This window comes from Thunnus maccoyii, chromosome 12, assembly GCF_910596095.1.
Source record: "Thunnus maccoyii chromosome 12, fThuMac1.1, whole genome shotgun sequence".
NCBI classification, from domain to species: Eukaryota; Metazoa; Chordata; class Actinopteri; order Scombriformes; family Scombridae; genus Thunnus; species Thunnus maccoyii.
The window spans coordinates 33,000,667-33,021,654 of NC_056544.1; the positions used below are offsets into that span (position 1 = coordinate 33,000,667).

The 20,988-nt window shown below is 38.3% G+C and overlaps 3 protein-coding genes across 7 annotated transcripts in view; 1 reads left to right on the forward strand and 2 right to left on the reverse strand.

Moving 5' to 3' along the window:
• LOC121908242 (transcriptional activator Myb-like) overlaps positions 1–1,064 on the forward strand; it is a 13,905-nt gene extending 12,841 nt beyond the window's left edge. Inside the window, exon 16 of the mRNA XM_042428110.1 lies at positions 311–1,064. The gene's annotated coding sequence lies outside the window, so the exon portion shown is untranslated. The remainder of the gene's footprint in view (positions 1–310) is intronic.
• Positions 764–16,812, reverse strand: si:dkey-97a13.12. Of its 4 annotated transcripts, none has more exons than XM_042428117.1 (6): positions 16,426–16,812; positions 14,316–14,383; positions 14,117–14,160; positions 8,010–8,180; positions 6,687–6,781; positions 764–1,941 (listed from the first exon to the last, which is right to left on the reverse strand). In XM_042428117.1, exons 2-6 carry the CDS (start codon positions 14,380–14,382, stop codon positions 1,734–1,736), a joined length of 585 nt encoding a protein of 194 aa, XP_042284051.1. In that variant the 5' UTR covers position 14,383; positions 16,426–16,812; the 3' UTR covers positions 764–1,733. The 4 variants fall into 4 exon arrangements, with proteins under 4 accessions (XP_042284051.1, XP_042284049.1, XP_042284048.1 ...); XM_042428115.1 differs by having other exon boundaries at positions 14,316–14,388; XM_042428114.1 differs by lacking the exon at positions 16,426–16,812 and adding an exon at positions 16,303–16,419 and having other exon boundaries at positions 14,316–14,388.
• Positions 16,813–19,312: 2,500 nt separating this feature from the next.
• The window catches only part of adhfe1 (alcohol dehydrogenase iron containing 1), an 11,981-nt gene continuing 10,305 nt past the window's right edge, over positions 19,313–20,988 (reverse strand). Inside the window, exons 13-15 of one of the 2 annotated variants that reach the window (XM_042428113.1) lie at positions 20,942–20,988; positions 19,584–19,693; positions 19,313–19,548 (exon numbers count right to left, since the gene is read on the reverse strand). The exon at positions 20,942–20,988 is cut by the window's right edge and continues 111 nt beyond it. In XM_042428113.1, coding sequence (XP_042284047.1) covers positions 19,610–19,693; positions 20,942–20,988 — 131 coding nt within the window. In that variant the 3' untranslated portion in view covers positions 19,313–19,548; positions 19,584–19,609. Of the gene's footprint in view, positions 19,694–20,941 lie in introns of both variants that reach the window. The other variant, XM_042428112.1, reaches the window with a different exon arrangement.

Here is a 20,988-nt window from a genome sequence, read left to right on the forward strand (position 1 = left end):
CAGTTTCCTTTAAAAGAAAGAACGACTCGGTATTAAAACATGGATATTATCTCTATCAATATTTCCTCTCAGCTGCTGCAGATTGATCAGCCCCTCATTGATTATAGAGTCCAGCAGGTTGATGTGAATGAACTCTGATGCTAATATTGACTCAGCTGATTCTTTGCTTATTGACTCTAAAAGGGAACAAACAGAACAAATCACTGCAGATAAATCAATACAGAAATCAATCAGGAAATGACAATAATGTGAATAAAAGCTGCAGTTAGTCGATGAATTGATGATTGATTGTTGTGTTTTATTCCAACAGGAACAGAAACAGAAGCAGCTTCAGTTTCATTCTGCTGAGTCGACCTGACAATCATGAGTCAGCAGTTTATTGATTTATTCCCCACAGCTGGTAACTGTAACAGATGTTTTATTAATTTATTGAGCAGTTAACAGGAAACATCTTCACGCACATTTTAATGATTTTATTTGATTAAAACTGTATTTTAACAAAAACTCTTTTTATAATTGAACACAAACTTTTTAATGCTTGTTGTGGTTTTACTGAAGAAGTCAGATTTATCTGGTAGATTTTATATTTTTAAATGAACTGTATGTCTGTTTAAACATTTGTGTATGAATGTATTTATTGATTGATTGATTTCCTGATTCTGACTGCTCGATGTGATTGATCACTTCCTGTTTTTGACACGACGACACTTTTCAAACTAGTTTTTGCACTTTGGATCCAAACTGAACGTCTGCTGAACCTTTTAAATTCAGAGTAAACCTGACAAGTATCAGATGCCTGATCAATACTGAGATTATTTTATTGTTTTCTGTTTGATGAAGCTTCATATGCAGTGAATGTTTGGAACAAAACACTTATATTTACTGTTTTATTTCAATTGTTTTGCACTGAAAACTTGTGAATTGACAAAAAGAATCTGCACAAAAACCTGATTGCAGCACTTTATTCAGATGTTTTAGAGGATTCATCAACAAACACTGTGGTTCTCATCTTGTTTTACATTTTGTGATGTCAGGTGTGATGTGCAATAAAAGACTGAACATGACTGTGGATTGTTGAGTATTATTGAAGTACTAACAGGCGTCATTTAGACTCACATTTTAATACATTTAATGTCCAATTTTGTGACCAAAAAAGGTCCAAACGTCTCAGATCAGCTTAAAGTGATTCAGGATAAAGGACAATTCCATCGTTTCATCAGGAGGCTTCAGTTTAAAGCTGCTTCCTTCTCATCACAATTCAAAACCCAGATGGTGTCTCTCAGAACGTCATCAGCGTCTTCCTGTTGAATCCAGAAACATGAAGACTGAAACTTTACTGCTCTCACGTCAAATACAAGAAGGAAACGTCTGTATGACTAATCTGACTCCTCGTCAAACTCAACTTGACCTCAGTGACTAGAACAAAGACTTGGACACGACGGAGGTGACTCAAACATAACTTCATTGACTTGGACATGACCTCAGCAACCTCTCCACTCAGACGTGACCTCCTGACGACTCGCATGGTACCTCGACTGCTCGGACTTGACCTTGTTGACTTGGATGTGGCCTCAGTGACTTGAAGATGACTTGGTCAAATTCTCCACCACAACGTGGTTTGTCTTATTGTCTACGTTTTCAGTTTTTTCGAGTTCGGTGATTGAATTAAACTAATAAAAATTAATAAGCTAAATTATTTTGCAGGTATCTTGGAAAGAGAGTTTTGCTGTTGTTTAGTCTGGCTGGAAGGCCGTGTTGACGGAGCCGTTGTCCGGTGGAGGGTGGGGAAGGTGGGGGCAGCTCTTCCTCCTGGACTTGGTCAGGACTCGGTGGAGGAGGCTGGGGGAGCCGTGAGGAGGAGCCGCCGCCACCGAGGGGCCATCGAGTCCCAGTGGTCGCCGGATGCTGTTTTTCCTCAGCAGCTTCGGAGTGCTGCGACCACTGGAGGAAGAAACACACACTTAAGTAAACAATTACATTGATTTCTGGTTCTGTTCTCAAACAACCTACATAGAACACCATAACCCACTCCTCCACATAGTCAAAGACAAAAGAAACTCAAGTTCTGTATTTAAGTACAGTTTGAGGTACTTGTACTTTACTTGAGTATTTCCATGTGATGCTACTTTCTACATTTCAGAGGGAAATATTGTACTTTCTACATTTATTTGACAGCTTTAGTTACTTTTCAGATGAAGATTTGACACAATGGATAATATAACAAGCTTTTAAAATACAACACATTGTTAAAGATGAAACCAGTGGTTTCCAACCTTTTTGTCTTTTGACGTCTTACAAAAAGCAGTGTGTAGTCGGGGTCACATTTCACATGTCTATGAGTTGTTAACAGCTCCACCAAATAGTGATTTTTCCCTCTAAACTTCTCACATGCTTTCATTTCAATAAATGTTCAAATGATCCAATATTTCAGCAAAAATCAAAGATTAGAGAAAAAGTCCAAAAACTGAAAACAGATTTGTGTATCAGAACTTTGTTTTTTCTTCTTTCCTCTCCCATTAATCATCTCACCACCCCTCAGATTTATCTGCTGACCCTTTGGAGGGGCCCGACCCCTAGGTTGGGAACCACTGGACTAAACTAGCTAACTGTATATAAAGTAGTTGAATATCTTGTCAAAAGCTTTTTCGATGTAAAAGAACACTGCCAGTTTTATTTCTTTTTTGTTGAAGTTTCTATGACTATCGTCTGATAATTGAAGGATGTTGTCTGTGGTGACTCTCCCTTTCCTGAAACCAGTTTGGTGAATTCCCATTGATTCTCTGTGGTTGGTGAGGCCTGAGATGAGCACTCTTCAAATCAAATCAAATTTATTTATAAAGCACATTTAAAAACAACCACAGTTGACCAAAGTGCTGTACAATAAGATATCAAGAATAAATTAAAACAACACGACAGGGTAACAGCAAACAAGAAACAAGAACAAATAGAAAACAAATAATAGTAGAACACTGGGTTTTAGCGAACAAGTGAGTCTTTAGTTTGGCCTTAAAAGTGTCTAGGGAAGGGGAACACTTAATTCCAAGAGGTAAGCTGTTCCAAAGTTTTGGGGCAGCTACATCAAATGCACGGTCACCCCTCAGCTGCGATCGAGGGACAGCGAGCAACAGTTGGCCAGAGGATCTAAGAGATCTGGTGTTGTGAAGGGGGCAGATGAGCTCCGAGATGTACTGGGGCGCCATGCCATGTAGAGCCTTGAAAAAATAAAAAAAAAGTACCTTAAACTCAGTCCTATACTTGACTGGTAACCAGTGCAGGGAGGCCAGTATAAGTGTGATGCTGTCTCTCTTCCCTGAGCCAGGCATTAGCCGAGCAGCAGCATTCTGCACTAGTTGCAAGCGAGACAGGGATGACTGGCTAACAGCCAAATAAAGGGCATCGCAGTAGTCCAGACGGGAGGAAATCAGAGCGGTTGTGACAGTCTTCAAGTCGTTGAATGAGAGGAGTGGTTTCAATTTGGCAATGTTTCGTAGGTGGAAATAACAACCTTCGACAACAGAATTAATTTGTTTATCAAAAATAAACTCTTTCAAACAGTTTTTCTATGTGACTGAGAAGGCTAATGGGGCGGTAGCTTGTGGCATTGTGCAGGTCTGGTTCGTGGATCATAGTAACAACTGCAGCCTTCTATGGTGAGGGGAAATGACCAGTTACGAGGAGGGTGGAGAAGAACTGTGCAAGGTGCTGAAGGTAAGCGACTGGTGCTTGTTTTATTTATATGGTATCAACATTGTCTTCCCCCACTGCTTTGTTTTTCTTTTTTTTCAGATGCTGTTGTATATCTAACTGACTGGCGGGGAGTCCCAGGTATTTAACCTCTGTGGCATCGTTATCAGGGTCAATCGATACCACTTGGTTCATTAGTGCTCCTGGCTGTTGTAACAACAGTCATTAGAGTTGTTGGAGTGACCTGAGGCCAGGTGTAAACAACAGTCGTTGCAGTTGTCACATGAGGCCAAACGTGAATGATTGTAACTTCCTGTTTTCAGTCAGTTCTTTAACCAAAAATTACAAATTGATCTGATTTTAAAGAAGAGTTAGAGAAATATGGAGCCATCACCAAACTCTGACCTGCCAACAAGTATTTTACAGCTAAATACAAAAACGTTTTAAAATGGTGAGCAGGTTTTAACTGAGACTTCACCGTAAACGAGGAAACACAATTTTAATTCACAGTACTGCTCCTCATCCTGGAATGTGGCCAAACCTGACAACCATCCCTGTTCTTTCAAACACAACAAGATCCAATCTGTGCATTTCATTGTTCCCTCCCCTTCCGATCTACAGATAGAAGATGGGTGTAACCAATATGTAATGTAGTATAAGAGCTGTCAGCCTCCATTAACTGCAGAAACCTATATTACCACGTGGTTCGTTAGTGCTCCTGGCTGTTGTAACGACAGTCAATAGAGGTGTTGGAGTCTCCTCAGGCCAGGTGTAAACAACAGTCGTTGGAGTTGTCATGGGGCCAGGTGTGAATGGTTGTTAAGTCTCCTTGGAAGGGATGAAGGAACAGCATTGTAGGTGGGGGAGAGGTGGTGTTGTAGACCTCCTCTGCTGTTGAGAGATGGTTTCCCTACTTTGACGTCGATGCCTCCGTCATTTCTCTTTCAAACCATCTGTCCTCTCCAGAATATGCACATTGTTTTCCTCAAAAGAGTGTCTCTTATCTTTCAGGTGTAAACTGCTGAGTCTTGACCAGAGGAATCAGCCCTCCTGTGTTGAGCCATGTGTTTGATTAATGGTTGTTTAGTTTCTAAGTCTGTGCTTCTCACTGCATTGGACACATACACTAGATTGCCTTTCTTGTGTTTGGGTGTGCAGTCTTTAGGGTAAACCAGTCTCTGTCTTAGTGTGTTGCTGGGTTTGAAAAACACAGGAATGTGGTGTTTGTTGGGAATCCTCCTCAGTTTTTCAGATACTCCAGACATGTAAGGAATGACAATGTTGTTGTCAAAAATGCCTCAAGAAAGTTTATTAAATATGTGAGAAAATTATAATACAGTCATTAAACTATTTTATCACAATTTAGTGTAACAACTTCCTGTTGTCAGTCAGTTTTATAACCAATTAATAGAAATTGATCTGATTTTAAGGAAGAGTTAGAGAAATATGGAGCCATCACCAAACTCTGACCTGCCAACAAGTATTTTACAGCTAAATACAAAAACGTTTTAAAAAGGTGAGCAGATTTTAACTGAGACTTCACCGTAAACGTGGAAACACAGTTTTAATTCACAGTAATCCAATCTGTGCACATATATAATAATCATTCATTATGTCCTTGTACATAGCTGACATTCTGGGTTAAACTAACTGATTGTGTGGATGAAGTGAATCTGAACATGAAATCATTGAACAAGAGTCATTTAACAGACTTTACTGATTGGATGTGTGAACAATCTGAAGCTTTACATAATCAATAAAGATGTTTTTTCAACAGTGAGCAAAGTATTTTCTTCTGTCTTCATCTCAGGATCTCATTCAAAGCTTCTGGAGAAAATGTGAAACTAAAATGAGAGTTTATTTGAGGCAGTTTTCCTCCTGAAACACCACAAAGTCCAGAGTTCATGTTCAGAGCAGACAAACGTTTGTCAGTCAGTCTCTGAACTTTCAGCTTTCTTCACTAAAGCAGCTTTGTCACAGAGGAAAGAGCAGAGTTTTCTATCACTTGTTGCTTTAACAAACATTTAGTTGATAAAGGTTGTGTTGAGTCCTGACAAACATGAAACCACAGATATTGTGTCAGTTTTCTTCCTGCAGTGAAAATCACAGCAGGTCAACAACTGAAATCTGAAAACTGAAGCAGGACAGCAGAGGGCGCCATCATCCTGCTAACCAGGGATTAGTGGAGGTTAAAGCGCCTCAACTCAGTTTGTCTGCAGGTTTAGTCAAGTCATGATTTTAGGTTGATTAAAAGACAACATGATAATAAGATAATAAGAATGCATCGTGTCATTCATGTTGGTAAATAGTGTCAAACTGCTGTAAGTCATTAGTTGGTTATGACATCATTAGATTATTAATAGTGAAGCATCAGTGTTAGAGCAGCATGTTACTGTTGTAGCTGCTGGAGGTGGAGCTAGTTTACACTACTTTATATACAGTTAGCTAGTTTAGTCCAGTGGTTCCCAACCTAGGGGTCGGGCCCCTCCAAAGGGTCAGCAGATAAATCTGAGGGGTGGTGAGATGATTAATGGGAGAGGAAAGAAGAAAAAACAAAGTTCTGATACACAAATCTGTTTTCAGTTTTTGGACTTTTTCTCTAATCTTTGATTTTTGCTGAAATATTGGATCATTTGAACATTTATTGAAATGAAAGCATGTGAGAAGTTTAGAGGGAAAAATCACTATTTGGTGGAGCTGTTAACAACTCATAGACATGTGAAATGTGACCCCGACTACACACTGCTTTTTGTAAGACGTCAAAAGACAAAAAGGTTGGAAACCACTGGTTTCATCTTTAACAATGTGTTGTATTTTAAAAGCTTGTTATATTATCCATTGTGTCAAATCTTCATCTGAAAAGTAACTAAAGCTGTCAAATGAATGTAGTGGAGTAGAAAGTACAATATTTCCCTCTGAAATGTAGTGGAGTGGAAGAATAAAGTAGCTTCACATTGATTATTTTTTTGGTTTTAATATTGGAGTGTTGTTGCTGTAGTTACCTGGTGCAGCCACATGGGGAGGCTGCTGTCGTCACGGCGACCGGGACGGAGCCCCTCCTCATCAGCGTGGGCGTGGCTCTGGACGAATCACCGCCCTGCAGCACAAAGACAGCGTTACATCAATGCTGGCTGCCAGCCAATCAGCTGCTGAGTTTATTTCTGTTCAGCTATTTTCAGCACAAACAAAAACAACCTTCAGTGCGACCAGAGAAGAAGAAGAGAAACAGCTGATAGTACAATAAAAACCTTCACTTACTTTCCTCTTGTTAAACTATCAAACATCACTAAACGTTTGAATTAAAGAGAAACTTCACTCTCAACTCTACTGAAACAGTTTAACAGTTTCGTGACTTTACAATGTTTAACCAGCAGTGACAGAAGTACTCACTTTAACCTGTTAACCTGTTAACTCTTTATTTGGAACAATTGAGGCTGTTTTAAGGTACAAATTACATGATGACTTACATTTGAACGGGTTTCTACTCCCCAAAAAAGCCTTTAATCCATGCAGATAATCCATTTAAACCCTTAACTTAATCCAGTCCATTAATGTATCACTTCATGAACTCCAAACCTGAGGTGAACCCTGAATTTGCACCTTAATTTAATAAATCTATATTCATTTCGGGTAAAAATTGTACAGTGGTTTTGTACATTTTAAGGAAATTTCAAGGTGTTACACATGAAGAAGACCCATAAAAAAGCCTTTAATATATTCCAATTTATTAATGTTTCCATTAATGTGTCCCAAATAAAGCAGTAAAAACACCTTAACCTTAAAATATCAGTAATTAAAATATGATGCTAAAAATATAATTGATTATCTGAATGGATTATCTAAAAGGTTCAAGGGATAAAAATCCCTTAAAAATGACCCCAAAACATGAAAACCATCAATTAACCACAGATTTGGACTGAATTTCCATCCAAATTACAAATATATGTCTGTTTTACAGTATAAATTACAGGTTACTTTTTATGTTTGTAGTTATATTTATAGTTTTATACCCTTTGAAAACCCCTTAATTCACATAGAAGACCCTTTAAAAAGCCTTTAATATATTTCAATATATTAATCTATTCATTTGTCCCAGATAAATCTGTTAAAACATCAAATGTTTACAGTTAATGTGGAAATTAAGAAAAGTCATGAAACCCTCATGTCTATTTCATTTGTTAATTAAGGGCTTTAAGGTGATTGGATGAAATTAAGGTGTGTTTGAGGGTTTTAGTTTTTTAAATTAATGTACTAATGATGTGATTTGTTGTGTTTGGGTTAAATCCTGGTTCCAGTCTCTCAGTAAACCAGGTGAGCGTTGTTACCTGGACCGGCTCCACGCAGGCTGCAGGGAAGTAACCCTTGTTTCCGTTCATCAAGCGTCCGAACCACCAGGCCTCGTCCTCCTTAAACAGGACCTGGATCAGGTCTCCCTGGTTCAGGTCCAGCTCCTTCGGCCAGCGGGACCGGTAAGGGATCACCGCCGCTACCATCACCTGCCAATCAGAGTCCAGAGCTGCTGATATTACCAACACTAACAATGAAAAACCCTTAAAAATACCCTTAGTTAATACGTCAAGAATAATCAGATGAGTTCATGAGTTTCCCTTCAACACATTACTGTTTAAAGTGTTATTAAGGTCACATCAGGGCTGAAATATTTTCAGCTGCTAATAATGAGATTTGATTGATTGATTGATTGATTGATTCAGTGTTCAAATATTTAACAGGTTTACTCAGATTTGGGTTATTTGGTTTTCTGTCTTTTTAAGGGGTAAAAACTTGAAAATGTACAAATTATCATTACAGGTACCTCATTTCTTAAACCTTAATTTTTAATGAAAGTCAGTGGTTCACCTTAAATGTGTTGTTAATTAATTATATTTATATTTTAAGTGTTTTTAATGGATTATCTGCATGGTTTCAAATACCTCGAAAACTTTTATTATATCATTATTTAGGTAGTTTAAACGTTTTTCATTTATCCCTTAAAAAGTCCTTAAACTATGCAGATAATTGATTAAAAAACTACATTTTTTATGAAGGTAAAAATATTCTGATTGCTGTTTGGTGTTTTGCTATTTTAAAAAATTTTTACTCCTTAAACTTATTTCACTTACAAACATCCAATCACATTAATCAATTAATCAACCCCTCAATTTGTACCTAATTGAAAATTTTGTGTATTTTTAAGCTACAAATGAAGGGTAACCAGTAATGTTATTTTGTATTTTAAGGGGTTTTACCTATTAAAAAGCTCTTAATATATTCCAGTCCTTTCATTTGTAAATGGTAAATGGACTGTACTTGTTTAGCGCCTTTCTAGTCTTCCGACCACTCAACGCGCTTTTTACACTACAAATCACATTCACCCGTTCACACACATTCATACGCTGAATGGTGCAGATGCTACCATGCAAGGTCCCAACCTGCCCATCAGTGGAAATCTAATCATTCACACACTGATGGTTCAGCCATCAGGAGCAATTCGGGGTTAAGTGTCTTGCCCAAGGACACATCGACATGTGGACTGGACGAGCCGGGAATCGAACCGCCGATCTTCCGATTAGTGGACGACCTGCTCTACCTAAATATCTGAATACTGAATAGAAATCCCTTCAAATCTCATTGATTAGCAGCTGAAAATATGTCAGAGCTCATTAACACATCAATAGACTGGAATATATTAAGGGCATTACAGGTTAGCCTTAACTTGTAGCTTGAACTACATACATTTAAATCAATTAAAGTGCAAATTCAGGGGTTGATTAATGGATAAATGCGATTGGATGTTTGTTAGTGAAATGTATTTAAGGAGTAAACATTTCTTAAAATAGTAAAACACCAAATAGCAATCAGGAAAAAGTGATTTAATAGATTATCTGCATGGTTTAAGGGCTTTTTAAGGGGTTATAGAAAAACCTTAAAACTACCTAAATAACATTAAAGCTTTCCAGGCATTTCTTTCATTTGAAAGAAAAAAGAATTTTGAATCCTTTAAAACTTCCAAAACCACACAGATAATCCATAAAGTTAAAAAAAGAAAGAAATATTATGATAATTAATAAAGAAAAAACAATTTAATTAGAGATTCTCTGGTTGTTTTCTGTTTAAATTGTTGTAAATAAAACTGAAATGTGTGTGTGTCCTCAGCCTCATGGTCTCTCAGTCGTCCAACTTTACCAGAGCGTCACCTGGACGCTGCAAAGATTGTGTGTGTGTGTGTGTGTGTGTGTGTGTGTGTGCATGCATGTGTGTGTGCGTTTCATTCATTAGTGTGTCATGTCACCTTTAATCTGTTTTAAATAGCTGCTGTTCAGCTCACAGAGGTCAGAGGTCACACTGACGTAACACTGATTACTGCACACACTCACACACACACACACTCACACACACACACACACAATGAATAAACTAAATTAAAGGTTCAGTCTGTACAGTTATTAGTTACATCATCGTTCCTTTCAGCTGTTCTGTTATTGGACTCATGGATGTATTTAGGAGACTAGATACATATCATGCTTCCTGATTTTTGGGCCCATTGAGCATGCTCAGTAGAGACTTCTACTGACTTCCTGTTGGCTCTCCACTCATTTAAATGGGGATAAAATAATGTAATCAAGTGTCTCTTTTAGACTTTCCAAATGTTATCGGACCGAATGGATCAAATTCCAATAATAAAATGAGTTGTTTCACTCGTTTATTCCTCGTTTTACAGCTGCTCATTTTGCAATGATAATGTGTATAAAACAAGCAGGAAGTTCTGGGTCTGAAAAGTGAAGCCAAGGCGGAAGTGCCTTAAACTTGCATTCTCTCTAACGGCCAGCAGGGGGCGACTCCACTGGCTGCAAAAAGAAGTCTGATTGTATTGAAGTCTATGAGAAAATTACCCCACTGCTCACTTGATTTATTACCTCAGTAAACACTTTTCTAACGAGTTTATGGTCTCAATCGTTTGTTTCAAGTTTTCTCCAATATATCATGATGACCATTTTGTAAATTATAGTCCCATTTAGAGTAAAATAGACGATAGAGCAGGGTATGCTTTAGGGCTTGGCTACATTGTGACTGGTAAGTGTCTACCACTACAACGTCGACTACATAACATAACCACTGTGTAACCAGATTCACAGAGTATAGGCGTAGTTGCTGCTATGTCAGTGTGTTTTCAGTTCATGGAATTTAATTGTAACATTTTGTTCAGCTAAAAAAGTCTTGTTTAGTGTTTGGTTGTGATAAAAGATCCTCTAAGGAGTCGGCTGTTCAGTTTTTCCAATGAGAAAATTTTGTTCTAATGGTTTTAGGTCTGTTTTTCACTAGTGCAAATTAGCATTAGCATTAGCATTATCACTGTTAACCACAGATTATAACTGCACTGTGCTAACCAAGCTAGCAGCTAGTGCTATGGTCAGCTCCACCCTCTCATCAAAATATGGTGACTTCTGGCTCCAAAAATCAAACATGGCGATGGTCAAATCACTAAACTCAAAACTGCAGTCCACCAATGGGTGACATCACAGTGACTACGTCCATATTTTTTACAGTCTATGGTATAAAATGCTTTTTGGGTGGTTGTAATTACACAGTGTGACCACCATGTCAGACGGTACTGTTCTTGGGGGTTGATTGGACAAGGGTTATTTTCTTTACAGTCCCCACAAGGTGCGTCACTTTCTTTAAGGTGCGTCACTCTCTTTTAGGTGCGTCACTTTCTTTAAGGTGCATCACTTTCTGTAGAGTCCCCACAAGGTGCATCATTTTCTTTAGAGTCCCCACAGGGCGCGTTACTTTCTTTAGAGTCCCCACAAGGTGTGTCACTTTCTTTAAAGTGTGTCACTTTCTGTAGAGTCCCCACAAGGTGCACCACTTTCTTTAGAGTCCCCGCACGGTGTGTCACTTACTTTAAAGTCCCCACAAGGTGCGTCACTTTCTTTAGAGTCCCCACAGGGCGCGTTACTTTCTTTAGAGTCCCCACAAGGTGTGTCACTTTCTTTAAAGTGTGTCACTTTCTGTAGAGTCCCCACAAGGTGCACCACTTTCTTTAGAGTCCCCGCAAGGCGTGTCACTTACTTTAGAGTCCCCGCAAGGTGCGTCACTTTCTTTAGAGTCCCCACAAGGTGTGTCACTTTCTTTAAGGTGCGTCACTTTCTTTAGAGTCCCAACAAGGTGCGTCACTTTCTTTAAGGTTTGTCGCTTTCTTTAGAGTCCCCGCAAGGTGTGTCACTTTCTTTAAGGTTTGTCGCTTTCTTTAGAGTCCCCGCAAGGTGTGTCACTTTCTTTAAGGTATGTCGCTTTCTTTAGAGTCCCCACAAGGTGTGTCACTTTCTTTAAGGTATGTCGCTTTCTTTAGAGTCCCCACAAGGTGCGTCACTTTCTTTAAGGTTTGTCGCTTTCTTTAGAGTCCCCGCAAGGTGTGTCACTTTCTTTAAGGTTTGTCGCTTTCTTTAGAGTCCCCACAAGGTGCGTCATTTTCTTTAAGGTATGTCACGCTTTTTAGAGTCCCCACAAGGTGCGTCATTTTCTTTAAGGTATGTCACGCTTTTTAGAGTCCCCACAAGGTGCGTCACTTTCTTTAAGGTGTGTCACTTTCTTTAAGGTATGTCGCTTTCTTTAGAGTCCCTGCAAGGCACATTACTTTCTTTAGAGTCCCCACAAGGCGGATCACTTTCTTTAGAGTCCCCGTAAGGCACATTACTTTCATTAGAGTCCCCACAAGGTGTGTCGCTTACTTTAGAGTCCCCGCAAGGTGTGTCACTTTCTTTAAGGTGTGTCACTTCCTTTAGAGTCCCCACAAGGCGCGTTACTTTCTATAGAGTCCCCACAAGGTGTGTCACTTTCTTAACAGTCTCCACAAGGTGTGTCACCTTCTTTAAAGTCCCTGCAAGGCACATTACTTTCTTTAGAGTCCTCACAGGGTGTGTTACTTTCTTTAGATTCTCCACAAGGTGCGTCACTTTCTTTAAGGTGCGTCACTTTCTGTAGAGTCCCCACAAGGTGCGTCACTTTCTTTAAGGTGCGTCACTTTCTGTAGAGTCCCCACAAGGTGCGTCACTTTCTTTAAGGTGCGTCACTTTCTGTAGAGTCCCCACAAGGTGCGTCATTTTCTTTAAGGTGCGTCACTTTCTGTAGAGTCCCCACAAGGTGCGTCATTTTCTTTAAGGTGCTTCACTTTCTTTAGAGTCCCCACAGAGCGCGTTACTTTCTTTAGAGTCTCTACAAGGCACATCACTTTCTTTAAGGTGCGTCACTTTCTGTAGAGTCCCCACAAGGTGCGTCACTTTCTTTAAGGTGCGTCACTTTCTGTAGAGTCCCCACAAGGTGCGTCATTTTCTTTAAGGTGCTTCACTTTCTTTAGAGTCCCCACAGAGCGCGTTACTTTCTTTAGAGTCTCTACAAGGCACATCACTTTCTTTAGAGTCCCCACAAGGCGCGTTACTTTCTATAGAGTCCCAGCAAGGTGCGTCACTTTCTATAGAGTCCCCACAAGGTGTGTCACTTTCTTAACAGTCTCCACAAGGTGCGTCACTTTCTTTAAGGTGTGTCACCTTCTTTAAAGTCCCTGCAAGGCACATTACTTTCTTTAGAGTCCTCACAGGGTGTGTTACTTTCTTTAGATTCTCCACAAGGTGCGTCACTTTCTTTAAGGTGCGTCACTTTCTGTAGAGTCCCCACAAGGTGCGTCACTTTCTTTAAGGTGCTTCACTTTCTTTAGAGTCCCCACAGAGCGCGTTACTTTCCTTAGAGTCTCTACAAGGTGCGTCACCTTCTTTAAGGTGTGTCACTTTCTTTAGAGTCCCCGCAAGGTGTGTCATTTTCTTTAAGGTATGTCACGCTCTTTAGAGTCCCCACAAGGTGTGTCATTTTCTTTAAGGTATGTCACGCTCTTTTAGAGTCCCCACAAGGTGCGTCACTTTCTTTAAGGTGCGTCACTTTCTTTAGAGTCCCCACAAGGTGCGTCACTTTCTTTAAGGTGCGTCACTTTCTTTAGAGTCTAGTTCTTTAGAGTTTAGTTTAGTGTTTTGTATGTAATTTTGGTAAATGGCTCTAAATACTACCATTCCCATGAGCCTCAGCTGCTGTTGCCATGGAGAAGAAGCCAGTCAGAGAGGCTAATCAGAGCAGCAGAAAATTTAAATGGCTTCTTTTCCACTGTTAATTCAACATTTCCTTCTTCACTTTTTAAGATGAAGAAATTTGTGATGAAGTGATTGTAAAGGATTTTTACCCCCTAAAAATATATCTCCGTTCATTAATGTTTCCCTTCAATGCAGTTAAACCTGTTAACTATCTGAATGATGATATGTACTGTGCTATTCTAAAGCATTTTAAACCCTGAAAAAACCTTAATTTTGTAGATTTAATGGGGTTTTGCACATCAGGGTTTTCAGATCCATGTGGATGAAAAATTTGAAGTTTCAGATTCTCACTTTACCTTTTCTGCCTCCGCATGTCGCGTCCTCGTCCTCGACCTGCACACTGAAGTAACAACAGAAACACAGTCTGAACATCGACACAGGAGGGTTGACGGTTCAGAGGAGCTGAAACCACTGATCTGATCATCAATATTTAGATAGATTATAGATTGCAGATACATCCTGTGTGTGTGTGTGTGTGTGTGTGTGTTGACCCACCTTGCGGGGAGAGGACGGTGGTATAAACCTCAAAATGTTCATCGCTCTGTCTGTAGATCTGCTGCATGCTGCTCTGTAACACACACACACACTCTGCTCTTAAATACCTGCTGTCACTAATCCTGACCGGCAGGTGTGTCTCTGTAACACACACACACACACACACACACACACACACACACACACACACACACACACATTGAGGACATCAGGTGTTTCTGAGCAGGAGGATATAATAATATGTCTGCAGCTCTTATATGCTCAGACACCTCACTTCAGTTAAAAACAATCATAATAAAGAAAACAAAACTGAAAATACAAGTTATTGCAGGACATTAATGACTCATTAAAAGCACTACTGAAGGTGATTTTGACAGGTTGCTGTAGCCATCACATTGCTCTGTATTGTGGCAATGCAATGTGATACGAAACAATATGATATGATACAATATGAAACAATAAAATGCAACATAGGGATGGGAAGATTCACCGGTTCGCATTAGTGCACCAGAGTAAATATTCACGATGCGATTGCCCTGAATAAAAAAGTGCACAGGATACGATTTGGGATGAACCTACAATGCATCATTTTTAACATCTTTGCATCAGTAAAATCTGGTTTATTTATATATGATTAATAGTAGAGGCCCTATGTCTTTATTATTTAGAAATGTGACCAATAATTTGATATTTAGATTGATTCTTCCTCTCTAAACTGTTTCTGAAGTGTGCTAGCATGCTACAGCTAAGTGGTGCACTGCCAAAACATTCTGGGTGGAACTTGTGTTTTAGCATTATTATTCTGCGTGTTGGTGGATTATTAAACTATTCTGACAGTAAATGTTTGGGTCACGGAGCATATGCATGTAAACTGGAGACAGAGAACATTACACCATAAGGGACATGTGAAAAGGCTGTTTGTGAAAGGTCCAAGTGCTTTTTAGAGATAAAAAAGAAGCAGAAATGAGATGCTGACTGCAGTACTAGAAAAACTGGTATGTAAAGTAAAAATGGCACTTTTTTTTAGTAATTTATGATTTGCTGTATGCTTAAGAAATAAAATCAAACTCTCTTTAATTGCATATAGCATTACTCTTTTGCACCGTGTCAAATCGTGTCGTATCACGTTGAATCAAACTGTCAAATCACACTGCATTGCAATAGCGATGAATCGTATCGCATTCGTAGTTGTTCCATATGTATTTTTAATGTATTGGATCATTGGCAATGCATCAAGATGTGTATTGCATCAGCCTCAGTGATGGACATGCACGATACGTTACGATACAATATGATACGATACAATACGATACGATACGATACGATATGATACGATACAATACGATACGATACGTTACGATACAATACGATATGATACGATACAATACGATACGATATGTTACGATACAATATGATACGATACGATACGTTACGATACGTTACGATACGTTACGTTACAACATGATACGATACGTTACGAAACGTTACGATATGATATGATACGACACGATACGACACATTGCAATGCGATGCGATACGTTGTGATGTGATGCGCTGCGATGCACTGCAATGCAATATGATACGATACGATGTGATACGACACGTTGCGATGCGTTGCGATGCGTTGCGTTGCGATGCGATGCAATATGATACGATATGATACGATACCATACGATGCGATACGATGCGATACGATATGTTGCGATGCAATGCGATATGATACGATATGTTGCGATGCGATACGATACGTTACGTTACGTTACGTTACGTTACGTTATGATATGATGCGATGTGATACGATATGTTATGTTACGATGCGATGTGACGCGATGTGATGCGATACAGTACGTTAAGTTATGTTACGTTATGTTACGTTATGTTACGTTACGATGCGATGCAATACGATGCGATGTGACGCGATGTGATGCGATACGGTACTGTACGATACGATATGAAGAGATGCGATGCAACTTTGTTGTCCGCTTACACTGAGATTCATTTTGACTCAGTGGGCGGTTCAGTTTCAGAGATTAAACAGTCAAACTAACGCACTTCATTTCCTCTGGATCCAGATCTCAGTGAGCAGCAGGACAAACTGACTCTACATCACCTGTTAGAGGACAGAAGTTTCTATTCTCCATTTAAAACATGCGAGGAATCAGAAGACTTTTGAGCTCAAACATATTGAACTGAATGAGAGGTCAGAATAATAACCTGCAGCTTTTTATTAGTTGACAGATGCGCACACTGATCAACAGGAAACAAAACAACTACTAAATAAATCAGAGTTCACCGTACAGTTCATGTTAAAAACAGACTTAAACCACAAATCTTCAACATACTTAATGTCAAACTTAAGTGACATATAACATAATAACAGATGAGTTATCTACAGTTTATACTGAATAAGTGTTTAAAACAACAAGGTGACTGTTTGTTTTCACATCTTTTGGGTTTTTTTGACAAAAACACAATAAACTAAATCAGTGAACTTGAGTTCAGGTGTCACAGTTTAATCAACTTAATGACTGAAAAGACTCAAAAAATAAATTTAACACAAATGTTCAGTTTTTAATGTGTCTCTATTCAGTTTGTTTGTGACATATTGAACTCGTGTATGGAGCAGGTGAACAGGTGAGCTCAGGTGTGTGGCTTTGTGAGCTGCGGTGCGTTCAGGGTCCTTCTGTGTTTAGCTCGTTTGCTGCTCTCTGGGTTAAACCAGTTAAACACGGTCAGATCAGGTTTATATAACAGCTGTTTCTGGATCAGATTAAACCGGATTAAAACAACGAGAAGCTCTTCTCAGAAACGCACACGCACACGCACACACACACACACACACACACACGTCCTGCGAGGCTTCTGATTGGATAGATGCTCTCGCACTGCAGAAATCTTTTATAACGCCTTTTTTGTTTTGAAACTGAGTCCTTAAAGCTTATAAAACAAGTTTTCTGAAATCCAGTTCTCTCTTGTTTCACTTGAATAATGAATTAATAAAAAAAAAAAACATCAATTAATATTAATGAGACAAATATGCTTCTATTAGAATATTTGGTACTTGTAATAAACACTTAGAGAAAACGGGAACATTAAATCACCTACTAGCTACAAATATGTTATTCAGCAAAGCACAAATAGTGGCGTTTTTCACAAATATTTGTTTCATACAAATATTTTAAAAATTATTTGTTTTTGGGAAGAAAAAATAAACATGTCAAACAGCAGCGTGCAGGTTCGGTTACATCGCTACCTCAGCGTCTCTCCTCTGCTCCGCTGTAGCGCTCGATTAGCAGAAAACACAAAGTCTGCGTCAGTAAACAGGACAAAAAAAAAAACAAACAAAAACAGACCCAACACAGCACACATACACAACACAGAAACAGTACACCAGAGGTTACAGACAATAAGTAAAGGAAATATAATAAACTTGTTTAACAATCCTTCTTAAAGAGGACTACTCATTCTACCTACAAGGATCAGGTTTCTATTTAATTGTGCTTTATCTTAACAGTCAAAAACACTTAACTTAGAAGTCTCTTAGTTATATAGTCTTTTATAAGTGTCCATCAGTGAACTGAAACAGCTGCCTGTGAGTTCTGGACAGAAATGACTCGTTTGTTTTACTTCACTGCATCAGTGACGTGAATCTGGACTTTATTTATTTTAAAATAATTTAAAATATAAGTTTTCTCAAAACATTTGTTGCTACTGAGATTGAGTTAAGAAACAGACGTGATGTTTTCTTATTTAAACGTGTTTTTATAATAAAATCATTAACAGCTGATTGAAACGAGGAGAATCACATTTATTTTGATCATGTAAGTTGTTTCCTCTGATCTTTGCTGTTCTTCCTTGTGAATTATAATTTATTATCGTCACTTTTCAGGTGTTGGAGATTATATAGATATAAAACAGGAAAAGATGATGAGTCACTGAAACGAGTCAAGAGGAAGAAGTTTGTTTCTGTCTCTTCTGTTTTTACAGCTTTACAGCAGCAATAAATAGTCATCCAGGTGTCTTGTAATGCTTAAAGGACGAGTTCACTGTTCTTCTAATGTGTCTTAAACCAACAGTCAGTCATCAAATGAACATTAAAGCTGGTTTTCTTGCTGTAATCATTCCTCCTGTTCATACTGACCATTAGAAGATCCCTTCATAATGACCTTACAATGGAAGTGATGGAGGACAAAATCCACAGTCTGAAGCTAATATGAAGCTTCAGCGTCCAAATGAGTCAAATCAAGTAGATATCTTTCAACGTTACAGTCTTTTTAGTGCCAAAGTTCCTCTTTTTGTTACTATACTTCCACCTGCAGCTCAACAGGGAAACACTGTCCGAGGAAACACAAAGAGGGAATTTGATGCTAAAAAGACTGTAAATGTGTCAGATATCCACTTGATGTGACTAACTCAGACTGCTGAAGCTGAATAGAAGCTTCACACAGACTTTAAATGACTGTGTGGACACGCTGTGGATTTTATCCTCCATCACTTCCATTGAAAACACATTTGAAGGATCTTTAATATCCAGTATGAACAGGAGGAATGATTACAGACACCTGACTGCTGGTTTAATCTCGTTATAATTGTACGTTGGTGTCCTGACATGTTCTCATCTGTTCCAAAAAACCCCAAAGAGAATATTTATGAAGACAACATGTTGGACGTCTTTAAGGACATCTGTCTTCTGCTCAGAGACGCAACAGGTTCAAGTTTTCATTCATAATGTTTATTCTATTCGAGACAGCATCTAATAACAATATGAGAAATTTCTTCTGTGTGAAAAACGTGAGAATCAACACTTTTAACAAACATCTTTATTTATCTGAACTGTGAGAAAGTTAACAGGAACTGTAACATCTTCAGCTGCCGCGTTGTGTTTATGTTGTGTTTATTTTTCATGTGTTTGTGGGACAATAAAGATCTGAACTATAAAGAACCTTCACAAGAAGTTTAACAGAGCTGAGACTCAATAAACAGCAGACGACACCATCATGTAAACATGATTTTTATTTCATGTTTGTATGAAAATAAAAAAAATCACAAAGTGAGGATGTGATCAATGAGGTGAGGAGTCAGGAAGAGAAGCAGCACCATCTAGTGGCTGTTAGAGGAACTGCAGCTCAACACAGGACGGACCTGAAATCAGTTCAGCTGCATTAAAAACATTCAAGTGTTTAGTTTCATATTAAATCCTGATGATCAGAGTGTTTTAGTTTCATATTAAATCCTGATGATCAGAGTGTTTTAGTTTCATATTAAATCCTGATGATCAGAGTGTTTTAGTTTCTTCAGTAGAGCTTCATGGAGGCTTCGAACAGCTGGGCCAGGTCCTCCTCGCTGTGTTCTCTAGGAGACAGTTTGGTCACTCGCTCCTGAAAATAAAAACACAAGTTCAAACAAGAATCTCTTCAAATCCACTTAATTTACCCCAAAAAACACAACAAACACCTTCATCTAAACCAGAGAGCCTTTCAACTGTCTTTCAACTGGAAACTCTAAACTCTTAAAAACACATTATTGTAACTTCGAGATAACAGACGAAGTAGATCTGAAGGGTTTCATGATAAATCCATTAATGAAGAGTCTCAGGTGTTATTAAGGTTAATTAATATTAAGGTTGGTTTATATTAAGACTGAAATATTCTCACCTGCTAATTAAAGAGATTTATATTCAGATATTTTACAGGTTTACAGATTTTGGACAAATTAATGGAAACGTTCATGGACGAATATATTGAGGGATTTTTATTGGTTTTCTGATTGTAAACAAGAAACAGCTTTCATATTAATCTTAATATTAAGGTTCACTGAAGGTATAAATTAACTGATTCATGTTATTTAGGTTTTCCATCTTCAACAGTGATGCATTGATAGATCATCAGACACATCATTTATCCGTTAATGAAGCTGTGAATCTGCACCATAATCAAAAAAAGGATCTTTTCAGTAACACATTAAGGGTTAAACTGTAATGTTATTCTGAGCATTTTACCACCCTGAACTCTGTGAATGTTCACATTAATGATCCTTGAGAATCCCGTTAAAATGCCTTCGTTACATCATCATTAACGGGAAAATTCACGGGTAAATTAACGGGAAAATTAACGTGTAAATTAACATGTAATTAAAGTGTAAATTAACATGTAAATTAACATGCAAATTAACGTGTAAGTAACGTATAAGTAACGTGTAAAGTAACGGGTAAATTAACATGTAAATTAATGTGTAAATTCACGGGTAAATTAACGGGAAAATTAACGTGTAAATTAACATGTAATTAAAGTGTAAATTAACATGTAAATTAACATGCAAATTAACGTGTAAGTAACGTATAAGTAACGTGTAAAGTAACGGGTAAATTAACATGTAAATTAATGTGTAAATTCACGGGTAAATTAACGTGTAAACTAACGTGTAAGTAACGTGTAAGTAACGTGTAAGTAACGGGTAAATTAACATGGAAATTAACGTGTAAGTAACGTGTAAGTAACGTGTAAGTAACGTGTAAGTAACGTGTAAATTAACATGTAAATTAACATGTAAATTAACGTGTACGTAACGTGTAAGTAACGTGTAAATTAACTGTATTTTAAGGTATAAAATGAAAGGAGCTGACAGACCTGAGGAATGGTTCCTTTGACCAGTGCTGGTATGTCGTCTTTGCTGT

What these genes read in the sequence shown, in the direction of transcription:
- si:dkey-97a13.12 (XM_042428114.1), bottom strand. An exon ending in GACATGCGGAGGCAGAAAAG is followed by an intron (nt 8,181 to 14,116) that starts GTAAAGTGAGAA and finishes TCTGATTGGCAG; the next exon opens with GTGATGGTAGCGGCGGTGAT. An exon ending in TCCCCATGTGGCTGCACCAG is followed by an intron (nt 1,942 to 6,686) that starts GTAACTACAGCA and finishes TTCTTCCTCCAG; the next exon opens with TGGTCGCAGCACTCCGAAGC.